The sequence below is a fragment of the Schistocerca cancellata genome, chromosome 5 (genome assembly GCF_023864275.1).
Source record: "Schistocerca cancellata isolate TAMUIC-IGC-003103 chromosome 5, iqSchCanc2.1, whole genome shotgun sequence".
In the NCBI taxonomy this organism is placed as follows: Eukaryota; Metazoa; Arthropoda; class Insecta; order Orthoptera; family Acrididae; genus Schistocerca; species Schistocerca cancellata.
In genome coordinates this window covers 62,734,344-62,756,424 of record NC_064630.1, presented here as the reverse complement: position 1 = coordinate 62,756,424, position 22,081 = coordinate 62,734,344, and the positions used below count along the sequence as shown (strand labels likewise).

Genomic DNA, 22,081 nt, shown 5'->3' with positions numbered 1-22,081 from the left:
ACTGCTCTTTATTGCTGCACAAAGACAGCCACTGGTGACTCCTTGAACATGAACATACTGCTATACCCCCTGCACTAATTCCAGTTTGTTTCAAAAACTAATAACATGCCTGTAAACATGCAACTGTGCCCCATGAATGTCTTCATGTCTACCTGAAAAACTGAGTCAACATCACTTCATGATGAGTGAGATATTGAACTCAGGAGAATGACAAGACATTACTGTCATGCAAAATAGATCTTGGAATACGATTTTCTTGTGTAAGCATTACATTATGATCATATGTAGTAATATGACTGTGCATTGTTATCCCTGTTCATTATTAACGGCAACTCTTGATTCCTCTTAGCAATGTTTAATTGCATAATGTGTATTACTTATGAAGAATGTTGAAACTGCCTTTTTCAACAAATGTGTTTTAGTAATCTTTACCACTCCTTGGGCAATTTATTATACAATTTTTATTCCCTGATATGAAATGCTGTTTCTAGTGTTTTGTTTGTTAATCATTGGCAAATGTTAGTCCAAATTGGTTCTTGCCCCATGATTATGTAATAGTAAAATATGTAATAATATTTTCCATAATTTGCACAACAGAGTGATAGATAAACTCACTTTGTGCAATACGGATTCCCAGTTTTGTAAACATAAGATTTTTTGCACATACAATGAGTGCAACTGCCACTTCTAGTTGTTATTTTTATGGCTGTTTTCTGCAGTTTAAAAACTGTGTCCATGTGTTGTGCCTTTGATCCCCTGAAAATAGTTCTCTATCTAAGAACTGAGTGTATGTAGGAATAGTATGTCACCCCAAGACATTGACTGTTACAAAATTATGATAGAACCCTAAGAGTGAAACTCACTGCTGACATTCTTTTTACCAACAGCTTTGTTTGTTCACTCCATGTTAATTAACAATCAATATTAATCTTTTAAACTTTGTGTCTGTAAATTTATCATCTGTCCATAATGTAACAGAATTGTTTATTCTTAATGCTGAAATGCCTATTGTTTTTTCATTGTGTTCAGTTTTAAACATACTTGTGGGTTTCATTTGGCTTCTCTAATAGGAATTTTGGTGTTATATCAGCAGCTATGATGGTGCTATCATCAGCAAACACAACTTTTTCTCCTTTTCTTATATGGTATTAAAAGTAATTAATATATATTAAGAACCAAACTGGACTGTGTGTTTCTTGTTGGAGAGTTGTTTTACCATTTGTACCCTGTTTTCCACGTAAGACTGAAACTATATAACTATATATTTGTTATTCCTCCTACACCAGCTGATGTAGGTGTCTAGCATGTTTACTAGTATTTTATGGTCAGCAGTGTCAAAAGCCATGGACAAGTCTAAGAACAGGTCTATAACATAGTCATCCTTGTCAAGAGCTTCAAGTACCATTCTTGTGTACTCTGTAATGGCTAGTGATAGACTCCTTCCACTTCAGACACCAAATTTTGCTTTGTTAAAAAGGCTGTATTTATTCATGCAACTCATTATTCTGTCTTTCATTATTGAGTTAGTTATTTCTGAGAATGCAGACAGTGGTGAAACTGGGCTGTAGTGTTCTATACTCTCCACATTACCTTTGTTTAGTAAGGGCACAGCTTGTGCGTGCTTTAGGTATTCTGGAAAAATGTGTTCTGGCTCTTATGCTGTCTATGCATGCCTTCAGAACAGACTGGAGTCCCACTATGCCTGCTGACATCTTATTCTTTAATTTCTGTATAGTCTTCCTGACTTGAAGCTCTGTTACAGGCAAACATCATTATGCTTGCTTTGTAAGTCATTGTAGGTGTTACATGTGTTTTAGGAACATTTTTTGGCAACTTCTCTGCAGTATCAGAGAAATAATCATTTATAAAATTTGCTGATTCGTGTGGATTTTCTATAATTTTACCCCAGTCTCTGATTTTTATGTTATAATACATCACTGTTTTAAGTTTTATGACATCCCAAACTACTTTGCCTTTATTTTCTACATTATTTATTATTTTGTAATTGGAAATTGTTTTTTGCAACAAAGAGCGCACATTGCACTTTGTTATATCTATGACAGTAATCTAGGAACTGTAGATTAGTATAGTGCTTTTGTCTGTGAGGACCAGCTGCTGCTGTAACATTTAGTTTGGAAAAGTCATCTCAAAAATTAATTCAAACATTGCACAGAAGTTGGAGAATGTAGCAGATACATTGTTTCCATATCCACTTCTTCCCACGTTTGCCAGTGCCTAGATAACGTACGCAGTTACCCCTACATCCATCATTTCGTAGGCCTGCAGTTTTGTGGGTTTTTAGCAAGCCTGTCTTTAGCTTTATTATCTGACAGTAATTATCAGAAAGGGCAAGATCTCTTATAAATATTTTACAATTTTCCCTGTCTTTATTTGTAAGTGCGTGGTCTAAGACTGATGCTGAACCTTCTGATGCCCTAATGGCTGTGTTGTTCCATGCTCCAAATGTTTAGAAAGTTATTGCTAATTTCACCCTCAGTACCAGTGTTAATATTCACGTCTCTACGTATTATTATGTTAGTTTTGGGGGCTGACACTCTTTCCAGGACTCCAGTTAAAGTTAATTTGTTGAAGAAAGTGTCAGTGGTACACACACACACACACACACACACACACACACACACACACACACACACACACACACACACACACACACAAAACAGAGGGGGGGGGGAGGATGATTAACTTCTTATTTATTTATTTATATCTAGCTTTGCTGGTCTACACTGTGATAGATCTTCCCAAGGTTTCAAATATGTGCCATCTCTAAAAATATATAAATACTTGATCCTCCACCCTTTCAGGTAGTTCTACAGTAGCAACTTGCACATTCATATGATGATAGCACTATACACTGTGTTTTGTTCTCTCTACTACAGTTTTCTATAGTGCATACTACCATTCTGTTGAAAGACTGTAATTCAACTTCAAGCTAGTGCACTTTATTTTTAATAGACCACACATTTTGTTGAAAAATAGATAATTCTGGGCAAATTTCTGTGATGTTTATGTGCTCTGATATGGTACATTCTATCTTTTGTGTACACGTTGAAGAAATTGCTTCAGAGAGGGGAGCCTGTTGTCATAAAGACCTAGTCCTTGTACCCATGGCAACAGGTAATTGATATTGTGTGGATTGACACCCACCTGCTCTACTATCACTAATTAAATAAACCGACCTCCCTTTCCCAGTCCTGTTGAGGTGCAGATAATGCCTAGTGTAGTCCCATCTCCTGCTGGTCCCCACCAGCACCAGTTGAATGTGTGTCAATGTCAGCACCAGCTTTGCATTGACATGTCATACAGCGCTACCGAGAGGAGACCAATTGTGCTACCAGAACAGCTTGATCATTCTTATCTTAGTGCAGCCATTAAGGGAAGCTATCGCACTCAGGTCACCACCTACGCTACACACCTTGTCCCTATCCGAACTGTTTCCTGTCCACTACTACCTAATCATCCTGACAGCAGTCTCTGTTGGTAACACCACTACCATGTTCTTAATTTAGTTTTTAATACTGCTCACTAAGCTCTGTGTTTCCACACTGGATCTCAGTTGGAAAGAGTGAGCCAGCAAATGCTTTATACTCAAGCAATGAAAATTCTGGGTTGGAATATCAACAATATAAGGAAAAGCATTGATTGCTACTCACCGTAAAGATATGTTGAGTTGCTAATAGGCACAATGAAAAGACTGTTACACATTTACCTTTTGGCCAAAGTATTCTTTATAAAACACACACAAATTCATTCACACAAGCAAGTCCACCTCATGCACACATGGCAGTCATCTCGGGCAGCTTGGACCAGACTGCAACTGTCACATGAATGAAAGCAGCAACCTGGAGGGGACAGGGAAGGTGAAGGGATAGCAGGGTAAGGGGGGGGGGGGGCAGAGGGGGAGGGGGAGGAGTGCTGTCTGGTGGGCAGAGTATGCAGGGACTAGATGGAGGCATGACAAAACTACTACCATGTGCAGTGTCAAGAGGCTGAGGGGCAGGGAGGTGTGGACAAGAAGGGGGGAAATGAGGAGTGAAAAAGGAGAGGAGCAGGGAAGGGGATAGATTGGTGGGCAAGTTGGCAGAGGATCGCACACATTTGAAAGTGAGGTGATGCGAATAAGGAGAAAGTGGTAGGGCAGAGAGGGTGGCAACTGTTGGGTGGAGGGTGTGGTGACAGTAGGCTACTGTAGGTTGAGGCCAGGATAATTTCAGGAGCAGAGAATGTGTTGTAAGGATAACTCCTATCTGCACAGTTCAGAAAAACTTGTGGTGGAGAGGAGGAACCAGATGGCTCCAACTGTGAAGCAACCTTTGGTATCAAGCATTTTATGTTTAGCTGCATTTTGTGCCACAGGTGGTGTACTTTGCTCTTGGCCCACAGATTGGTGGTGGTTGTTCATCCTGGTGGGCAGCTGGTTGGTAGTTAAATCAATATAAAAAGCTGTGCAATGATTGCAGCAGAGTAGATGTATGATGGCTGCTTTCATGGGTGGCCCGGCCTCTGATGGGGCCTTTGACAGGACTGGAATAGGAAGCACTGGGTGCAAGGATTGGGCAGGTCTTGCTCCTGGATCTTCACAGGGATGTGATCCCTGTGGCAACCCTTCTGCTGTGGCTGACCCATCTGAAAGTACAACACTTCCTGCAAGTGGAAAATTGGATTGGGCCTATTGCCCTCTTGGTATATGAGAGGACATATTTGCATTTCAGTACTGATTCATCACTTTAGAGTGAATGTTTTAATGTAAACACTAAAAAAAGGGCCCAATATTGGAGGTTCTGTTTTGTTATCTCCACATTTTGAGATTGGGGACCAAAATGAGTTCCAAAGAGTTCATGGTCTATGACCATGTTATATACTGCCATAAAGGTGGACAAGGGCGATGTACTTGAGGACAATATTATGGAAATGGAAGAGGATGTAGATGAAGATGAAATGGGAGATAAGATACTGCGTGAAGAGTTTGACAGAGCACTGAAAGACCTGAGTCAAAACAAGGCCCCGGGAGTAGACAACATTCCATTAGAACTACTGATGGCCTCAGGAGAGCCAGCCATGACAAAACTCTACCATCTGGTGAGCACGATGTATGAGACAGGCGAAATACCCTCAGACTTTAAGAAGAATATAATAATTCCAATCCCAAAGAAAGCAGGTGTTGACAGATGTGAAACTTACCGAACTATCAGTTTCATAAGTCACAGCTGCAAAATACTAACGCGAATTCTTTACAGACGAATGGAAAAACTGGTAGAAGCCGACCTCGGGGAAGATCGGTTTGGATTCCATAGAAATGTTGGAACACGTGAGGCAATACTGACCTTACGACTTATCTTGGAAGAAAGATTAAGAAAAGGCAAACCTACATTTCTAGCATTTGTAGACTTAGAGAAAGCTTTTGACAATGTTGACTGGAATACTCTCTTTCAAATTCTGAAGATGGCAGGGGTAAAACACAGGGAGCGAAAGGCTATTTACAATTTGTACAGAAACCAGATGGCAGTTATAAGAGTCGAGGGGCATGAAAGGGAAGCAGTGATTGGGAAAGGAGTGAGACAGGGTTGTAGCCTCTCCCCGATGTTATTCAATCTGTATATTGAGCAAGCAGTAAAGGAAACAAAAGAAAAATTCGGAGTAGGTATTAAAATTCATGGAGAAGAAGTAAAAACTTTGAGGTTCGCCGATGACATTGTAATTCTGTCAGAGACAGCAAAGGACTTGGAAGAGCAGTTGAACGGAATGGACAGTGTCTTGAAAGGAGGATATAAGATGAACATCAACAAAAGCAAAACGAGGATAATGGAATGTAGTCAATTTAAGTCGGGTGATGCTGAGGGAATTAGATTAGGAAATGAGACACTTAAAGTAGTAAAGGAGTTTTGCTATTTAGGGAGTAAAATAACCGATGATGGTCGAAGTAGAGAGGATATAAAATGTAGACTGGCAATGGCAAGGAAAGCGTTTCTCAAGAAGAGAAATTTGTTAACATCGAATATAGATTTAGGTGTCAGGAAGTCGTTTCTGAAAGTATTTGTATGGAGTGTAGCCATGTATGGATGTGAGACATGGACGATAACTAGTTTGGACAAGAAGAGAATAGAAGCTTTCGAAATGTGGTGCTACAGAAGAATGCTGAAGATAAGGTGGGTAGATCACGTAACTAATGAGGAGGTATTGAATATGATTGGGGAGAAGAGAAGTTTGTGGCACAACTTGACTAGAAGAAGGGATCGGTTGGTAGGACATGTTCTGAGGCATCGAGGGATCACAAATTTAGCATTGGAGGGCAGTGTGGAGGGTAAAAATCGTAGAGGGAGACCAAGAGATCAATACACTAAGCAGATTCAGAAGGATGTAGGTTGCAGTAGGTACTGGGAGATGAAGAAGCTTGCACAGGATAGAGTAGCATGGAGAGCTGCATCAAACCAGTCTCAGGACTGAAGACCCAACAACAACAACAAAGGTGGACATGAAATGAAGACTAAGGTCTACTACTCAATGTGAGTAAATGTATAAATGTCTACGTTTCAGAGATGAAACAAATTATTGCTTGGACCTAGCTCAGTTTTAGTGCTATTACATCTTATGTAAAGCAAGTGTTTAGAGAACTGATTATTATCTTATGTGTGATTCACTAGGCATACAGCCAACTTTAATTTATTTTCTAGAGGCTATAAGTTTTGTTCTGTTAACCAATTAACCTGATACACTCCATTTGCAGCCAGTTGAGTGGACAAGTAATGTCTGCAATGTGGGGTATAAAATTATTTAAAAATTTCAACTCATGTTGAAAATATTGGAGTTATTTCAAATCCTTTGGTTTGGGTGGTTTGAGTATGACTGCTAAATGTTGCACCAGCTTGATTCCCTCTTTACTTCACCTATATTGGAGGAATGGTTGTGCTGATTGGAAGAAGTACTCAACGCTGCCTGAGATGAGCTGCTGATTATATTGAAATGCCCTATGTATAAAATCTTGTAACTCAGTCACATTTGGTCATACAGAAAAGGTCAACACCTTGATATAAACAGTATGTGTAAACTATTGAATAAAAATCTGGCAGGAGCTAAAATATTATTATATAATACTACCCTTGGCCTAACAACCGATTTGAACTAAGAATATTTTGTTTATAGAAAACATCAATTTTCAACCTCTGTTACTAGTCCACCATGGTACACAAAACACGTCAGAACACTGTTGCAGAAGCAACGAAAAAAAGCATGCCAAGTTCAGAAGAACGCAAAATCCCCAAGATTGGCTAAGTTTCACGGAAGCTCGAAATTTAGTGTGGACGTCAATGCGAGATGCTTTTAATAGTTTCCACAATGAAACATTGTCTCAAAAATGGTAGAAAACCCAAAGAGATTCTGGTTGTATGTAAAGTACACCAGTGGCAAAAACAGCCAATACCGTCATTGCGCGATAGTGACGGAAATGTTACCGATGATGGTGCCACTAAAGTGGAGTTACTAAATACAGTTTTCCATAATTCCTTCATGAAAGAAGACTAAGTAAATATTCCAGAATTTGACATAAAAGTAGATATCTTAGATGTTGCGAAACAACTCAAATCACTGAAGAAAGGCAAGTCTTCCGGTCCAGATGGTATACCAATCAGGTTCCTTTCAGAGTATGCAGACGCAACAGTGCCTTTCTTAGCAATCATATACAACCACTCACTTGACGAAAGGTCTGTTCCTAAAGACTGGAAAGTATCACAGGTCACACCAATATAAGAAATAGGAGTAACCCATTGAATTACAGACCCATATCACTGACCTCAATTTGCAGTAGGATTTTGGAGCATATACTGTACTTGAACATTATGAATCACCTTAAAGAAAATGACTCATTGATACATAACCAACACGGATTCAGAAAATATCATTCTTGTGCAACACAGCTAGCTCTTTATTCCCATGAAGTAATGAGTGCTGTCAACAAGGGATCTCGGATCAATTCCATATTCCTAGATTTCCAGAAGGCTTTTGATACTGTACATCACAAGCGACTATTAATCAAATTGCGTGCATATGGAGTATCGTCTCAGTTGCGTGACTGGATTCGTGATTTCCTCTCAGAGAGGTCACAGTTCATAGTGATAGATGGTAAATCATCAAGTAGAATAGAAGTGATATCTGGCGTTCCGCAAGGTAGTGTCATAGGCCCTCTGCTGTTCCTGATTTACATAAATGATCTAGTTGATAACTGAGCAGTCCCCTTAGATTGTTTGCAGATGACACTGTATTTTACCATCTAGTAAAATCAGCAGATGACCAATTCCAATTACAAAATGATCTAGGGAGAATTTCTGTATGGTGCAAAAAGTTGCAATTGGCTCTAAATAAAGAAAAGTGTGAGGTCATCCACATGGGTACTAAAATAAATCTGATAAATTTTGGGTATATGATAAATCGCACAAATCTACAGGCTGTCAATTCGACTTAATACCTAGGAATTACAATTACAAGCAACTTAAATTGGAAAGACCACATAGATAATATTGTGGGGAAGGCGAAACACACACTGGGCTTTGTTGGCAGAATGCTTAGAAGATGCGACAAACCCACTAAAGAGACAGCCTACATTACACTTGTCTGTCCTCTGCTGTACTATTGCTGCGTGATGTGGGATCCTTACCAGATAGGATTGATGGAGGACATCGAAAAAGTGCAAAGAAAGGCAGCTCGTTTCGTGTTACCACACAATAGGGGTGAGAGTGTCACTGATATGATACGCGAGTTGGGGTGGCAGTCACTGAAACAAAGGTTGTTTTCATTGCAACGAGATCTATTTACGAAATTTCAGTCACCAACTTTATCTTCCGAATATGAAAATATTTTGTTGACACCCATCAACGTAGGGAGAAATGATCATCATAATAAAATAAGAGAAATCAGAGCTCAAACAGGAAGATTTAGGTGTTCCTTTTTCCCATGCGCCATTTGAGAGTGGAATGGTACAGAAGTAGTATGGAAATGGTTTGATGAACCCTCTACCAGGCACTTTAGTGTGAATTGCAGAGTAACCATGTAGATGTAGATGTAGAAAGTGTACAGATCAGCTGTTTATTATATTACTGTCACCTACATTTGGACAGCGTTCTGACCATTCAGTTCCATGAATTTTACAGGCCAGTCCAGTAATGTGACTGTTACTCCATACTCGCTCAGTGCTTGTTCTTCACACAGTGATAGTTTCTGTGATTTGTTCAGCACAGAGTTTGTCTGCAGAGAATATTTACAGCAGTGTCTGATGGACAGAAGTTTTCTAATTGTATTCATTTGTTGACTCAGGAATTGGTAAAACAACTTTAATCAAAAAGATATATGATTTGCTGAACATCAAAGGTGTTGGAGCTAAAGGCTTCTTCACAGAGGAAGTGTGTGAGAGTGGAAGGAGAATTGGATTTGACATTGTGGCTCTGGATGGAAGAAGAGGAGAGTTGGCAAGAGTACGGTAAGTCCTAGTTTGTTTTCCTTTATAAATGTAGTTTTTATTAGTAATTTCAGCTATATGTGTTAAAGGAACATACCAGACCACCTTCATTTTACTGGTGACTGCGAACTGTTTGCTTTAGTGCAGATAAACTTCAAGAACAAACATAAAAACTCAAAAGAAGTATTAAAATATGAGACTAAAATAATGTACAATACACACTTAAAAGAACCTAGTCAAATTAACTATGAAGTCATATAAGTAGTTAATGATGTTTTGTATTTTGGATAGCTGAAGAAAATGGCTGGAGAGACACTTAAAAAAATAAACTGAAATGCATTTGCATATGGGTTTTTTGCTACATTAAACAGGGCCTTCAAAATTAAATTTCAAATGTAGTTTGTAATCATTGTGTACTATCACTTTTCATTTATGGAACTGAGACAAGGGCTGTTAACTTGAAAAGCATACAAAAACTTATGGTTTCTTGCAAAGTAATGGAGAGATGTATGTTGGAAATCACTTGGAGAGGCAAGAAAATAGATGAATTGGTGAGGGACTGGAGGACATAGTTCTGACTGAAAAGAAAACAAAGTGAATGTAGAGGTGGCATTTAGTCAGGCAAATTTATGGTAGGTGGGCAAAGGATTTTCCATGCTGGATTCAAAGTAGTAGAAAAATACAAGATAATGGTGTGCTGGAATGTTGGAAGAAAGCAGGCATGAGCAGCAAAGAATGTATATAATGGAATATTTCCACTGTATGGTAAATTACATCATCTGTAAAATAATGTTTTAATAATGACCTGTTTTCTTCTGTCTATAGCACATTGTTCTTGTTGGACAGTGATGTGGTGCATCGCTGCTTCTTCCACTGTCTGTGGTGTTCTTTGATTGTTGATATGCATTTAGGAGTTTCAGTTGTTCTTTGTTGGCATTTTTTATTTGAAGGTAGTCTTCTTCTTACCCTGTCTAGAAAACATATGACTAATTTCTGATTTTGAAGATTTAAATGGGATTTAAATCAACACTGGTTTCACTTGTTCATTTCATGACAGAAGATGCTGACTGCAGTGAGTTTCTGCAATTTTCTGGTCATGAACATGTACAGTTATTTAACCAAAATTGTGACTAGTGCCATACCTCAGTAAATAACTCAAAACATTGTGCTCATGAAAGGGGCATGTAGAAGAACCATGGCTTTGCTTTAGAAGAATTGTTGACCATGCACTTGATAGATATGTACCTAATAGTACCGTTCATTGTGGGAATGACGCTCCAAGTGTACAGTCACTGTAAAGAAACCTCTAAAGAAACTGAGACTGCTGCATAATAGGTGTACAGCAAAGCCTAGGGCTAGCGATATAGAGATGCTGAATGAAATGTGTTTGGCTGTCAAGAGGGCACCGCACAAGGCTTTCGACAACTTCGTTAGCAAATATTATCGAAAGATCTCTTACAAAACCCAAAGAAATTCTGGTTATGTGTAAAGGCTGTTAGTGGTTCCACAGTAAATGACTAGACACTCATGCATGAGACAGGGCCTGAAACTGAAACTGAGGGTAGCAAAGAGGAAATAGAAACACTGTACTCAGTTTTCAAATCTTAGTGTACAAATGAAAATTCTCTCACCACTGCAAAGATGAGTGATATACACTCCTGGAAATTGAAATAAGAACACCGTGAATTCATTGTCCCAGGAAGGGGAAACTTTATTGACACATTCCTGGGGTCAGATACATCACATGATCACACTGACAGAACCACAGGCACATAGACACAGGCAACAGAGCATGCACAATGTCGGCACTAGTACAGTGTATATCCACCTTTCGCAGCAATGCAGGCTGCTATTCTCCCATGGAGACGATCGTAGAGATGCTGGATGTAGTCCTGTGGAACGCCTTGCCATGCCATTTCCACCTGGCACCTCAGTTGGACCAGCGTTCGTGCTGGACGTGCAGACCGCGTGAGACGACGCTTCATCCAGTCCCAAACATGCTCAATGGGGGACAGATCCAGAGATCTTGCTGGCCAGGGTAGTTGACTTACACCTTCTAGAGCACGTTGGGTGGCGCAGGATACATGCGGACGTGCATTGTCCTGTTGGAACAGCAAGTTCCCTTGCCGGTCTAGGAATGGTAGAACGATGGGTTCGATGACGGTTTGGATGTACCGTGCACTATTCAGTGTCCCCTTGACGATCACCAGTGGTGTACGGCCAGTGTAGGAGATCGCTCCCCACACCATGATGCCGGGTGTTGGCCCTGTGTGCCTTGGTCGTATGCAGTCCTGATTGTGGCGCTCACCTGCACGGCGCCAAACACGCATACGACCATCATTGGCACCAAGGCAGAAGCGACTCTCATCGCTGAAGACGACGCGTCTCCATTCGTCCCTCCATTCACGCCTGTCGCGACACCACTGGAGGCGGGCTGCACGATGTTGGGGCGTGAGCGGAAGACGGCCTAACGGTGTGCGGGACCGTAGCCCAGCTTCATGGAGACAGTTGCGAATGGTCCTCGCCGATACCCCAGGAGCAACAGTGTCCCTAATTTGCTGGGAAGTGGCGGTGCGGTCCCCTACGGCACTGCGTAGGATCCTACGGTCTTGGCGTGCATCCGTGCGTCGCTGCGGTCCGGTCCCAGGTCGACGGGCACGTGCACCTTCCGCCGACCACTGGTGACAACATCGATGTACTGTGGAGACCTCACGCCCCACGTGTTGAGCAATTCGGCGGTACGTCCACCCGGCCTCCCGCATGCCCACTATACGCCCTCGCTCAAAGTCCGTCAACTGCACATACGGTTCATGTCCACGCTGTCGCGGCATGCTACCAGTGTTAAAGACTGCGATGGAGCTCCGTATGCCACGGCAAACTGGCTGACACTGACGGCGGCGGTGCACAAATGCTGCGCAGCTAGCGCCATTCGACGGCCAACACCGTGGTTCCTGGTGTGTCCGCTGTGCCGTGCGTGTGATCATTGCTTGTACAGCCCTCTCGCAGTGTCCGGAGCAAGTATGGTGGGTGTGACACACCGGTGTCAATGTGTTCTTTTTTCCATTTCCAGGAGTGTAGATGTTAATAACAGTGGTGTTGAAAAACAGCTAAAGTCACTAAAATCAAATAGAGTTTCATGGGCTGATGGGATCCCTGTCAGATTATATATTGAACTTGCAGCTGAGTTAATCTGTCTTTGAATGCCCAGTAGATGGGAGGAAACAAAGGTCACACCCATATGCAAGAAGATTATGAGGAGTTATCCACAAAACTATCATCCAGTATCCTTGACATCCATTTATTCTACTCATTTATCTACATACATATTCCACAAGCCACTGTACAGTGTGTGGTGGATGCTACCCTGTACCACTATTAATCATTCCCTTTCCTGTTCCACTCACAATTAGAGCAAGGAAAAAATGGCTATCTATAGGCATCCATATGAGCTCTAATTTCTCGTATCTTATCTTTGTAGTCTTTACAATAGAAGTATGTTAGCATCAGTAGAATGGTTCTGCGGTCAGCTTCAAGTGTCAGTTCTCTAAATTTTCTCAGGGAATCCCATTTGAATTCCCAAAGCTTATCTGTAATACTTACTTGTTGTTTGAGCCTACCAGTAACAAATCTAACAGTCCATCTTTGAACTGCTTTGATGTCTTTCTTTAATCCAATCTTGTGTGGTTCCCAAACATTTGAACAGTATACAACAATGTGTCACACCAATGTTCTGTTCGCGGTCTCCTTTACAGATGAACCACACTTTCCTAAAATTCCCTCAATAAACATAAGTTGACCATTCACCTTCCGTACCACAATCCTCACGTGATCATTCTATTTCATTCATCCTCATTAATTTACATTTTTCTACATTTAGAGCTAGCTGCCATACATTACAACAACTAGAAATGTTGTCTAAGTCATCTCGTATCCTCGTAGTCATTCAACTTAAACACGTTTCCTTACACCTCAGCATCATCAGCATACAGCTATATATTGCTGCTCATCTTGTTGGCCAGATCATTTAATAGTGGTCCTATCACACCTCTGTGGGGGACTCCTTGTAATACACCTCTGATGAACAAGTTGGACATATTCTAAGGCCATCCATAATGATCTTCATTGAACAGAATGGCCTTGCCCATGCCAACCAGCATGGATTCTGAAAACACTGATCGTTAAAACCAAACTCGGACTTTTCTCACAGGACATACTGAATGTCAGGCATCAAAGCAATCAGTTATATTTCTATTTTGCCCTCTCATTTACTTTCCTTCTCCATCCTCTGATTCCTAGCTTTGATATTTTCTTCTGAGTCTTTCAGTCATTGCTTATGTGGTCTTCCTTTTAATCTACTTCCTGTTGGTTTCCATTGGAAGACCTTCTTTGTAGTTCTTGTGTCTTGCATCTGTAGGACATGTCCCAGCCAGGCTGTTCTTTTACTTTTAATTAGCTATACAATATCAGCTCCTTACATAAGATGATCAAATTCATAATTGGTCCTTGCTCTCCAGATACCATTATTATTTTGGATACCTCCATAAATTTTGCATAATACTCTTCATCCTAACTCTCTGAGTTGTTGTTCATCAGTGCTGACTAGCACCCATGCTTCATATTCATATGTAAGCACTGGCCTAATATAGTCATTTTGAGCAGTCATTTTACTATCCTAGATGTCATTAGCTTTTTAAATGTATGATAACACCCATTACCACTTAAATGTGGGCTTTTATTTCAGTGGACATGTAATTTGCTTTATTAAAATTAGTCCCCCATGTCTTCAAAATCCTGTACACGCTGAAAAGTAAAACCTGCTTTTTACAAGTTATCCAGGTTATCATCCCCTGTTCCACAGAATTTAATATATTTAGTTTTGGATTCATTAATTTCTGGTCACCTGTGTCATGCAGCTTCTTTAAGTTCCACCACTGCTCTCTCCAGTCACATCCTTCACCTACTAATAACTGCAACATCATCAGCATATGCATCCAACTGTGTTGCTCTTATACCTATGTGTCCAGGTATTTGCCATTTTTGTATAATTGCTTCTAAGGTCAAACTGAAAAGCAATGTGGAAAGAGCATCAACTTGTCTGACTTCTTTATTGGTATTTAAACTGTCAGTTAATTCCCCATCCTCTCTCAACATTGCCTTGGAGCCTGCCAAGGTTGTCTTAATAACTGAAATGTATTTGGATGGAATGGCAAGCAGTTTTGTATCTTCTAACATATGTTCCTTATTTAGACTATCAAAGGTCTATTTCAAGTCCATATAGATATTGTTAAGCTCTTTATTATATTCATTTGTTTTTTTCTGTATGTCTCAGTACAAGTATTAGGTCCACTGTTGATCTGTTTGGCCTAAAGCTAGTCTGACAATCCACCAATATATCTTCCACATGTGGGACTAATTTGTTGTATAGGATTCCAGGATAAAACCTTATATGTTACATTCAATAGAATGATCCCTCTTTACTTAGGGCAACTTGCCTTGTCACCTTTCTTATGTATGTGCTGAATTACACCTATAGTCCATTCTTCTGGAAATCTTTCTTGAATCCAGATGAAAAGGATAAGTTTATGTATCTGTTTGTGTAAAGTAATGCCTCCTATTTTTAACAACTCAGCAATTATTCCATTATTTCCTGGTTATTTGTGATGTTTTTGACAATTCAACATGTTCTGAACTTTTGCAAGAGTACGATCTTCTATTTTTTGGCAATAATGTATGGTATGTCCCTGTTCTCCATTGGTGCAATCACCCTCCAGCATGTTTTTAAATGCTGTCTCCATCTGGTCACCACTTTCCCCTTTTCTGTCAGCAGGTTTCCATTGTTATCTGTGTGGCCTATTACTTTAGGCCTATACTCTTGTGTTCCTTCTTTTAACTTCTTATAAAACTTTCTACTCTAATTCCTATTGTAATCCTCTTTCATGTTTTCTATCTTTCAGTACCTCATTTATTCTTATTATCAAAATTAGGATTGTATGAAGTACAGGGTGATTCAAAAAGAATACCACAACTTTAAAAATGTGTATTTAATGAAAGAAACATAATATAACCTTCTGTTATACATCATTACAAAGAGTATTTAAAAAGGTTTTTTTTCACTCAAAAACAAGTTCAGAGATGTTCAATATGGCCCCCTCCAGACACTCGAGCAATATCAACCCGATACTCCAACTCGTTCCACACTCTCTGTAGCATATCAGGCGTAATAGTTTGGATAGCTGCTGTTATTTCTCATTTCAAATCATCAATGGTGCCTGGGAGAGGTGGCCGAAACACCATATCCTTAACATACTCCCATAAGGAAAAATCGCAGGGGGTAAGATCAGGGCTTCTTGGAGGCCAGTGATGAAGTGCTCTGTCACGGGCTGCCTGGCGGCCGATCCATCGCCTCGGGTAGTTGACGTTCAGGTTTCATAACTAACCTTTTTCGTAGGACTCTCCATACAGTTGATTGTGGAATTTGCAGCTCTCTGCTAGCTCTGCGAGTCGATTTTCCTGGGCTGCGAACAAATGCTTGCTGGATGCGTGCTACATTTTCATCACTCGTTCTCGGCCGTCCAGAACTTTTCCCTTTGCACAAACACCCATTCTCTGTAAACTGTTTATACCAACGTTTAATACACCACCTATCAGGAGGTTTAACACCATACTTCGTTCGAAATGCACGCTGAACAACTGTCGTCGATTCACTTCTGCCGTACTCAATAACACAAAAATCTTTCTGTTGAACGGTCGCCATCTTAGCATCAACTGACGCTGACGCCTAGTCAACAGCGCCTCAAGCGAATGAATGTACAACTAAATGAAACTTTATAGCTCCCTTAATTCGCCGACAGATAGTGCTTAGCTCTGCCTTTTGTTGTTGCAGAGTTTTAAATTCCTAAAGTTGTGGTATTCTTTTTGAATCACCCTGTATAATGCAAAATTTGAGACTGAGCTGAGGATATTTTGGTAGGGAGGATGCAGCCTGTTGTCTTAGATAGAGGGTCATTGGTATATTTAAAAGCAACTTAGGGTGTGCCCCACGGAAGTGTTTTGGGACTCTTGCTGATCATGTATATTAATGACCTTGCAGACAATATTGATAGTAAACTCAGGCTTTTTGCATATGATGAAGTTACCTGTAATGAAGTGCTTTCTGAAAACAACTGTAAAAATATTCTCCCAGGTCTTGATAAGAATTCAAAGTGGTGCAAACCTTGAAACTTGCTTTAAATGTTCAAAAATATAAAATAGTGAACTCCACAAAATACAAAAAATCTAGTGTTCTATGACTACAGTGTCAATAAGTCTCTTTTGGAATTAGTCAACTAATACAAATACCTGGATGAAACACTTTGTAGGATATGAAATGGAATGATCACATAGGCTGAGTTGTAGGTAAAGCAGGTGGCAGACTTAAGTTTATTGACAGACTACTACAGAAGTGCTATCAGTCTGCATGGGGATTGCTTACAAATCATTCATGTGAACTGTCCTGGAATATTGCTGATATATCTTCTGGTAAACCTTGTGCGACCTGTACCAGATAGGGCTAATAGGGATATTGAATGTATACAGAGGAGGTCACCAGTTTGCTTGATTCATTGGAAATACTGAAAAAACTGTACTGGCAGACAGTTGAAGACAGATGCAAAGTACCCCACTAAAGATTACTTACAAAGTTCCAAGAACTGGCTCTAAATGATGGCTCTAGAAATATACTACAGTCCCCTATGTATCACTCCTGTCAGGATTGTGATTACTGAATTGGATTAATTACAGCATGCACAGATGCATTTGAACAGTCATTCTTCCCACACTCCATATGTGAATGCAATGAGAAGCAGCCCTGATAACTGGTACCGTGGGAAGTGCCCTCTGCCATGCACTTCACTGTAGGTTGTGTAGTATGGATGTAGATGGAAATGTGTGGTCATCATTCAATGCAGCACATTCTCAATATTCAGCTAGGGCATACATTCCAGTATTGAATTTGTCTGCAGATTGTCCTTCCCGTTGAAATTGTTGGTTGAGCATTAATCACTCAGTTATGTTCCTCTTTTTGGTATAAAATGATTGCCAAAAGGGTTTTCGTGTTCTCTGCACTGTTATTGTGTTAGACATATTGGAAATGCATCGTCAACTTCCAGACCCATACAATAAATTAATCAACCCATATGGTGAGTGGTGGGCTTTAAATTCCATTCTGGTGTTTCTCAAATTTGTTGAAATTGTATGAGCCAAAGATGTCATTCCTTTGTGTGACCAACATCAAATTATTTGATGTGCACTAAATTCTGACATGTTGTAATCAATCAATGATAGTGGCAGCATTCCGCTAAGTCCAGCACTCTACCAATCCTTCTGAAGGAGTTGTTTTTGGCAAATTCCTGTCCAAAATAAAAGTAAAGTCTATAAGAGACAAGATGCCACACTGAGTCTCAGTGGTGTAGTATCTTCTCATGAAATAGTTATTGTTTTAGTTCTCTAAAGACTTCCTCAATTTGGTCGGTTCATGCCCAGGTATCATTTGTTTACATTGCTGCTTTAGAAGAGGATTATCAAACAAATACCCATTCACATATTTGTGATGTAAACCAGACTCAGACATATTCTTAAATGTTAATAGTTTGTGGATGCAATAAATCTGTATGTGGCCATTAGCTTTCCAAGAACTGATTTTATTCCTTGATCACTAATGACATATCCAAGGAATTTTGTGTGTTCAACAATTCTAGTTTCAATGCTCCTTTATTCAGAGCTGCAAAAATAATGTTTATTAAATAATTATTATCTTGTCAATTTGAACTTGAAATCAAAGTATCATTCACATAGACAGTAATACCCAAAAAGCTCTACCTAATACTCTGTGGGATTTCTGTTGGGTTGTAGCCCAAGAAAAACACACTTAATGTAGCAAGACTCGATATATTTTGTACAAGCAGCCACATTACAACACATCATACTGTACAACACATCATACTGTGAACAGAATAAGCAAGATGGCGAGAGCCATTAGTTTATAGAGTCAAAGAACTTGTGATGGCGGAGATAAGTTATTTGTACTTGTAGACGCCACACAGAAACCCCCCCCCCCCCATCCACACACACACACACACACACACACACACACACACACACACACACACACACACACACACACACACACACACACACACACAGTGTGGTGTGCGAGCGCAGTGGAAGGGGGACATGTCCAGCGACAGAGGTGGTGTGGTGGGGATGTCCATCTCCAGAGGTTGTTGCAACAGGGACCACACTGGGAGGACGACGTAGAACTCCTGTAGGTGATGTGGGTGGATTAGGCGTCGGCCCCCGCATGAGGATGGAGCAGTGAGGGGAGGGACTGTGTCCCCCATGTGATAAGCTGGCAGCATTTGAACTGTAACCCTCCCTAAGGGGGTTACTGTAGCTCGACTTGTCTTGCAGCAGGATGAAGATGTGGTTGTTGTCAATGACGATGGTGACATCCTCCACACATTTGGATGGGACATTGGTTTGCAGAACCACTAGAAGGGGTAGGGGGGAGGAGGTAGAGAGAGAGGGGGAGGACAAGAACCCAAGGAACGGTGTTGATGGTGATGATGCAGGCACACGTTCAGATGAGGGCTGCAGCAGCTGCTTTGAGGGGTCATAACTTTGAGGGTGAGTCCTCAGTGCTGGGAGGCTGCATAATGTCGTCGGGCGTGACAGATGTGGGTCAAAGAGTGCAGGTCTCAGGCAGTGGAGAGAAACAGTGATTGGCAAACCTTTAACCTGGATGTCCATCATGTTAGCAGTGCAGTTTATGACCTCGTATGGGCCTGAGTATGGTGGGGTGAGTGGGGCCCAGATGGTGTCATCGTGAGGAAAAAAGAACTCAGAGGGCACGTAGGAGCATGGGAGAGTATGGCTAAATGGGGGAGTCAGGGAAATGTTCGCAAAATGCGTTCGGATCTGGCTTACGAAGTCAGGAAGGGAGGTGGTATTGTCAGGGAGAATGGGGGGAGGTAGCTTGTAACAGCTCCCCAGGGAGGACAGGGTTTTCACTACACACGAACTCACTCATGGTGCCCTCAACATCAGGTTTGTAAGATGACCATAGGCCGAGGAGTACCCATGGGAGGGCCCCAATCCAAAGACTGTCATTACACCACAGTGCTGTCTTGAAAGTGCAATGCCACCATTCTACCAGTCTGTTTGCTTGGGGATGGTAGGCAGTCGTGCGACATTTGATGATACCATACAGCTGGCAGAGTTGGGCAAAGAGTGCCGATTCAAACTGCCAGCCCTGGTCGGTGGTGTCTGTAGCGGGGCATGCGAAGAGGGAAATCCAGGAAGAAACAAAAGCCTTAGCCACAGTTTTGACGGTTATGTTGGTGAGAGGTACAACATCTACCCACCGAGATAAATGATCGATGCGTGAAAGAACATAATGGAAGCCCTCCGAGGGAGGAAGGGGGCCAATGAGGTCCAGATGCACGTGGCAAAAGTGGCCAGATGGTATGTCGAATTTGCGAAGAGGTGGAACAGTGTGAATGGTGACTTTGTTGCACTGGCAGGTGATGCAGTTCCAGGCCCAGGTCAGACAATCATGCTTCATGTCTTGCCACACAAATCATTCAGACACGTGGCATGTTGAGGACTTAATTCCGGGGTGTGCTAGAGAATGTAGTGTGTCAAACACTGAATGGCGGAAGGGAGTGGGGATGAGGGGTCGGAGGGTGCCAGTGGAGGAGTCGCACCAGACTTCCTCTCAGACGCCCGGCGAATTTTGCTTTGGTGAAAGACAGCGAAGTGGATGTGCTGTTGAGGAGTTGCTGTGTATCCTCATCCTGGTTCTGTAAGGACACGAGGTCAGAAAGGTCGATGACCATTGAGATGGTGCTAATGCGGAAAAGGAAATCTGCGATGATGTTGTCAGTGCCTTTGATATGGCAGATGTCAGTTGAGAACTGAGAGATGAAATTGAACTGCTGAAAGTGATGGGGAGGAGGGTTGCATATGGCATCTGCTACTGGTTTATGGTCGGTCAGGACGTGGAAAGGTCGGCCCTCGACGTCGGGGCAGAAGTGTAAACTGCTAAAGGTTCACGGTCGAAGGCTGAGTATTTTTGTTGGGTGTGTGGGAGCTTTTTTGAAAAGAACTGAAGTGGTGCGACCACATCGTTGTGGCGTTGTTGTACGGACCGCGCCTACTGCAGAGTCACTGGCATCTGTAGTGATGAAGAGTTCAGCATCCGAGATTGGATGAGTGAGGGTGACAGCTCATGCGAGAGAATGTTTCAGGGCCTGGAAGGTTATGTGCATTGGTTCTGTCCAATAAACAGGGCATGTCCCTGAAGTTTGCTTGCCAGTGAGGGCGTTAGTGAGGGCAGCCTTGGTGTTAGCTGCTGCAGGCAAATGACGACGGTAGCAGTTTATCATTCCCAAGAACAGACAGAGCTCTTTGTATGTTGTAGGGAGTGGCATAGATAAGATTGGTTGCTCCTTCAATTCAGGGGGGTGGATACCGGCGGCCAAGACTGTGTCCCCCAAGAATTGGACAGATTATTGGCGTAGTTGCAGTTTGTCAGTGTTAATCTCGACTCGGTTGGATGAGCGAGTGTCCTTTACTATTGTGATGTGATGTTTGTGATCTAACAAGGATTTGCTGAAGATCAGCATATCATTGAGATATACGAAACACACATCGAACTGGAGCAATAGAGAGTCAATAAAGTGTTGCCATGTCTCAGCATCATTTGTTAACCCGAATTGCATGAAATGGTACTTGTACAACCCGTGGGGGGTGATAATTGCCATTTTCGGAATATCTTCGGTTGCAACTGGGATTTGGTGATAAGTGCATTTGCAATCCAGTACACTGAAAATTGTAGCACCCACGAGAAGGTGAATGAAGTCGGAAATGTTCAGTATTGGATAATTCTAGCATTCAAGTGTCTGAAATCACCACACATACGAAAGAAGCCATCCTGTTTAGGGGTTACTATCAGAGGGCTGTAAAATTCCTGTATTTGCTGGTGAGCTGAGCAACTTGGGGTAAGGCTGTTGGGTGGGTTAAGGCTGTGAGCCTTTTGGTGAATAGGTGGGCCCTTGGCCATGATGATGCGATGAACAATTCCATTCATGATGGTGGAAACCGAATGTTCAGTGACTGCACGCAGCCGGGGCATGGTGTTGGTTGATTTATTATAGGCACATGGCTTGGAAACAGTGTAGTTCTCTGCTAGAGAGGGTAATGGCAGTAAAAAGTAACATGTTTGGTATGTTTACACCGGCATGGATGGCAGTTTGTGAGTGCTGAGCTTGTGACGGGTGTGAATGGTGCGCTTAGAGGTTGCCTATTGTCCATTGTCAACGAGAGAGGCGCCCTCGACAGTGGCGGTGCTGCTAGCACGTGTGGAGCTTTGGAGCGAGCTGTGCAAGGAGGCATGAAAGGGGTGGGTGGGGATGTTTTATCAACACACTGGGTGGGCACGCATGTGGCAGCGGGGGTTGTGGTCGGAGCCCAGATGGCTAGGTTGTCATGAGGCACATGAGCTTCAGTTTGTGAAACGGGTGAGATGCAAAACAAACTTGATGGGGGTGGGGGAGGTGGGGGTAACACTGTGTAGTTCAG

General features: G+C 41.7%; 1 protein-coding gene across 1 annotated transcript in view; it reads left to right on the top strand.

Annotated features, from left to right (window-relative positions):
* Window positions 1-22,081, top strand: part of LOC126187651 (cancer-related nucleoside-triphosphatase homolog) — a 72,547-nt gene that overhangs the window by 5,750 nt on the left and 44,716 nt on the right. The window contains exon 2 of the mRNA XM_049928860.1: window positions 9,322-9,484. Coding sequence (XP_049784817.1) covers window positions 9,322-9,484 — 163 coding nt within the window. The remainder of the gene's footprint in view (window positions 1-9,321; window positions 9,485-22,081) is intronic.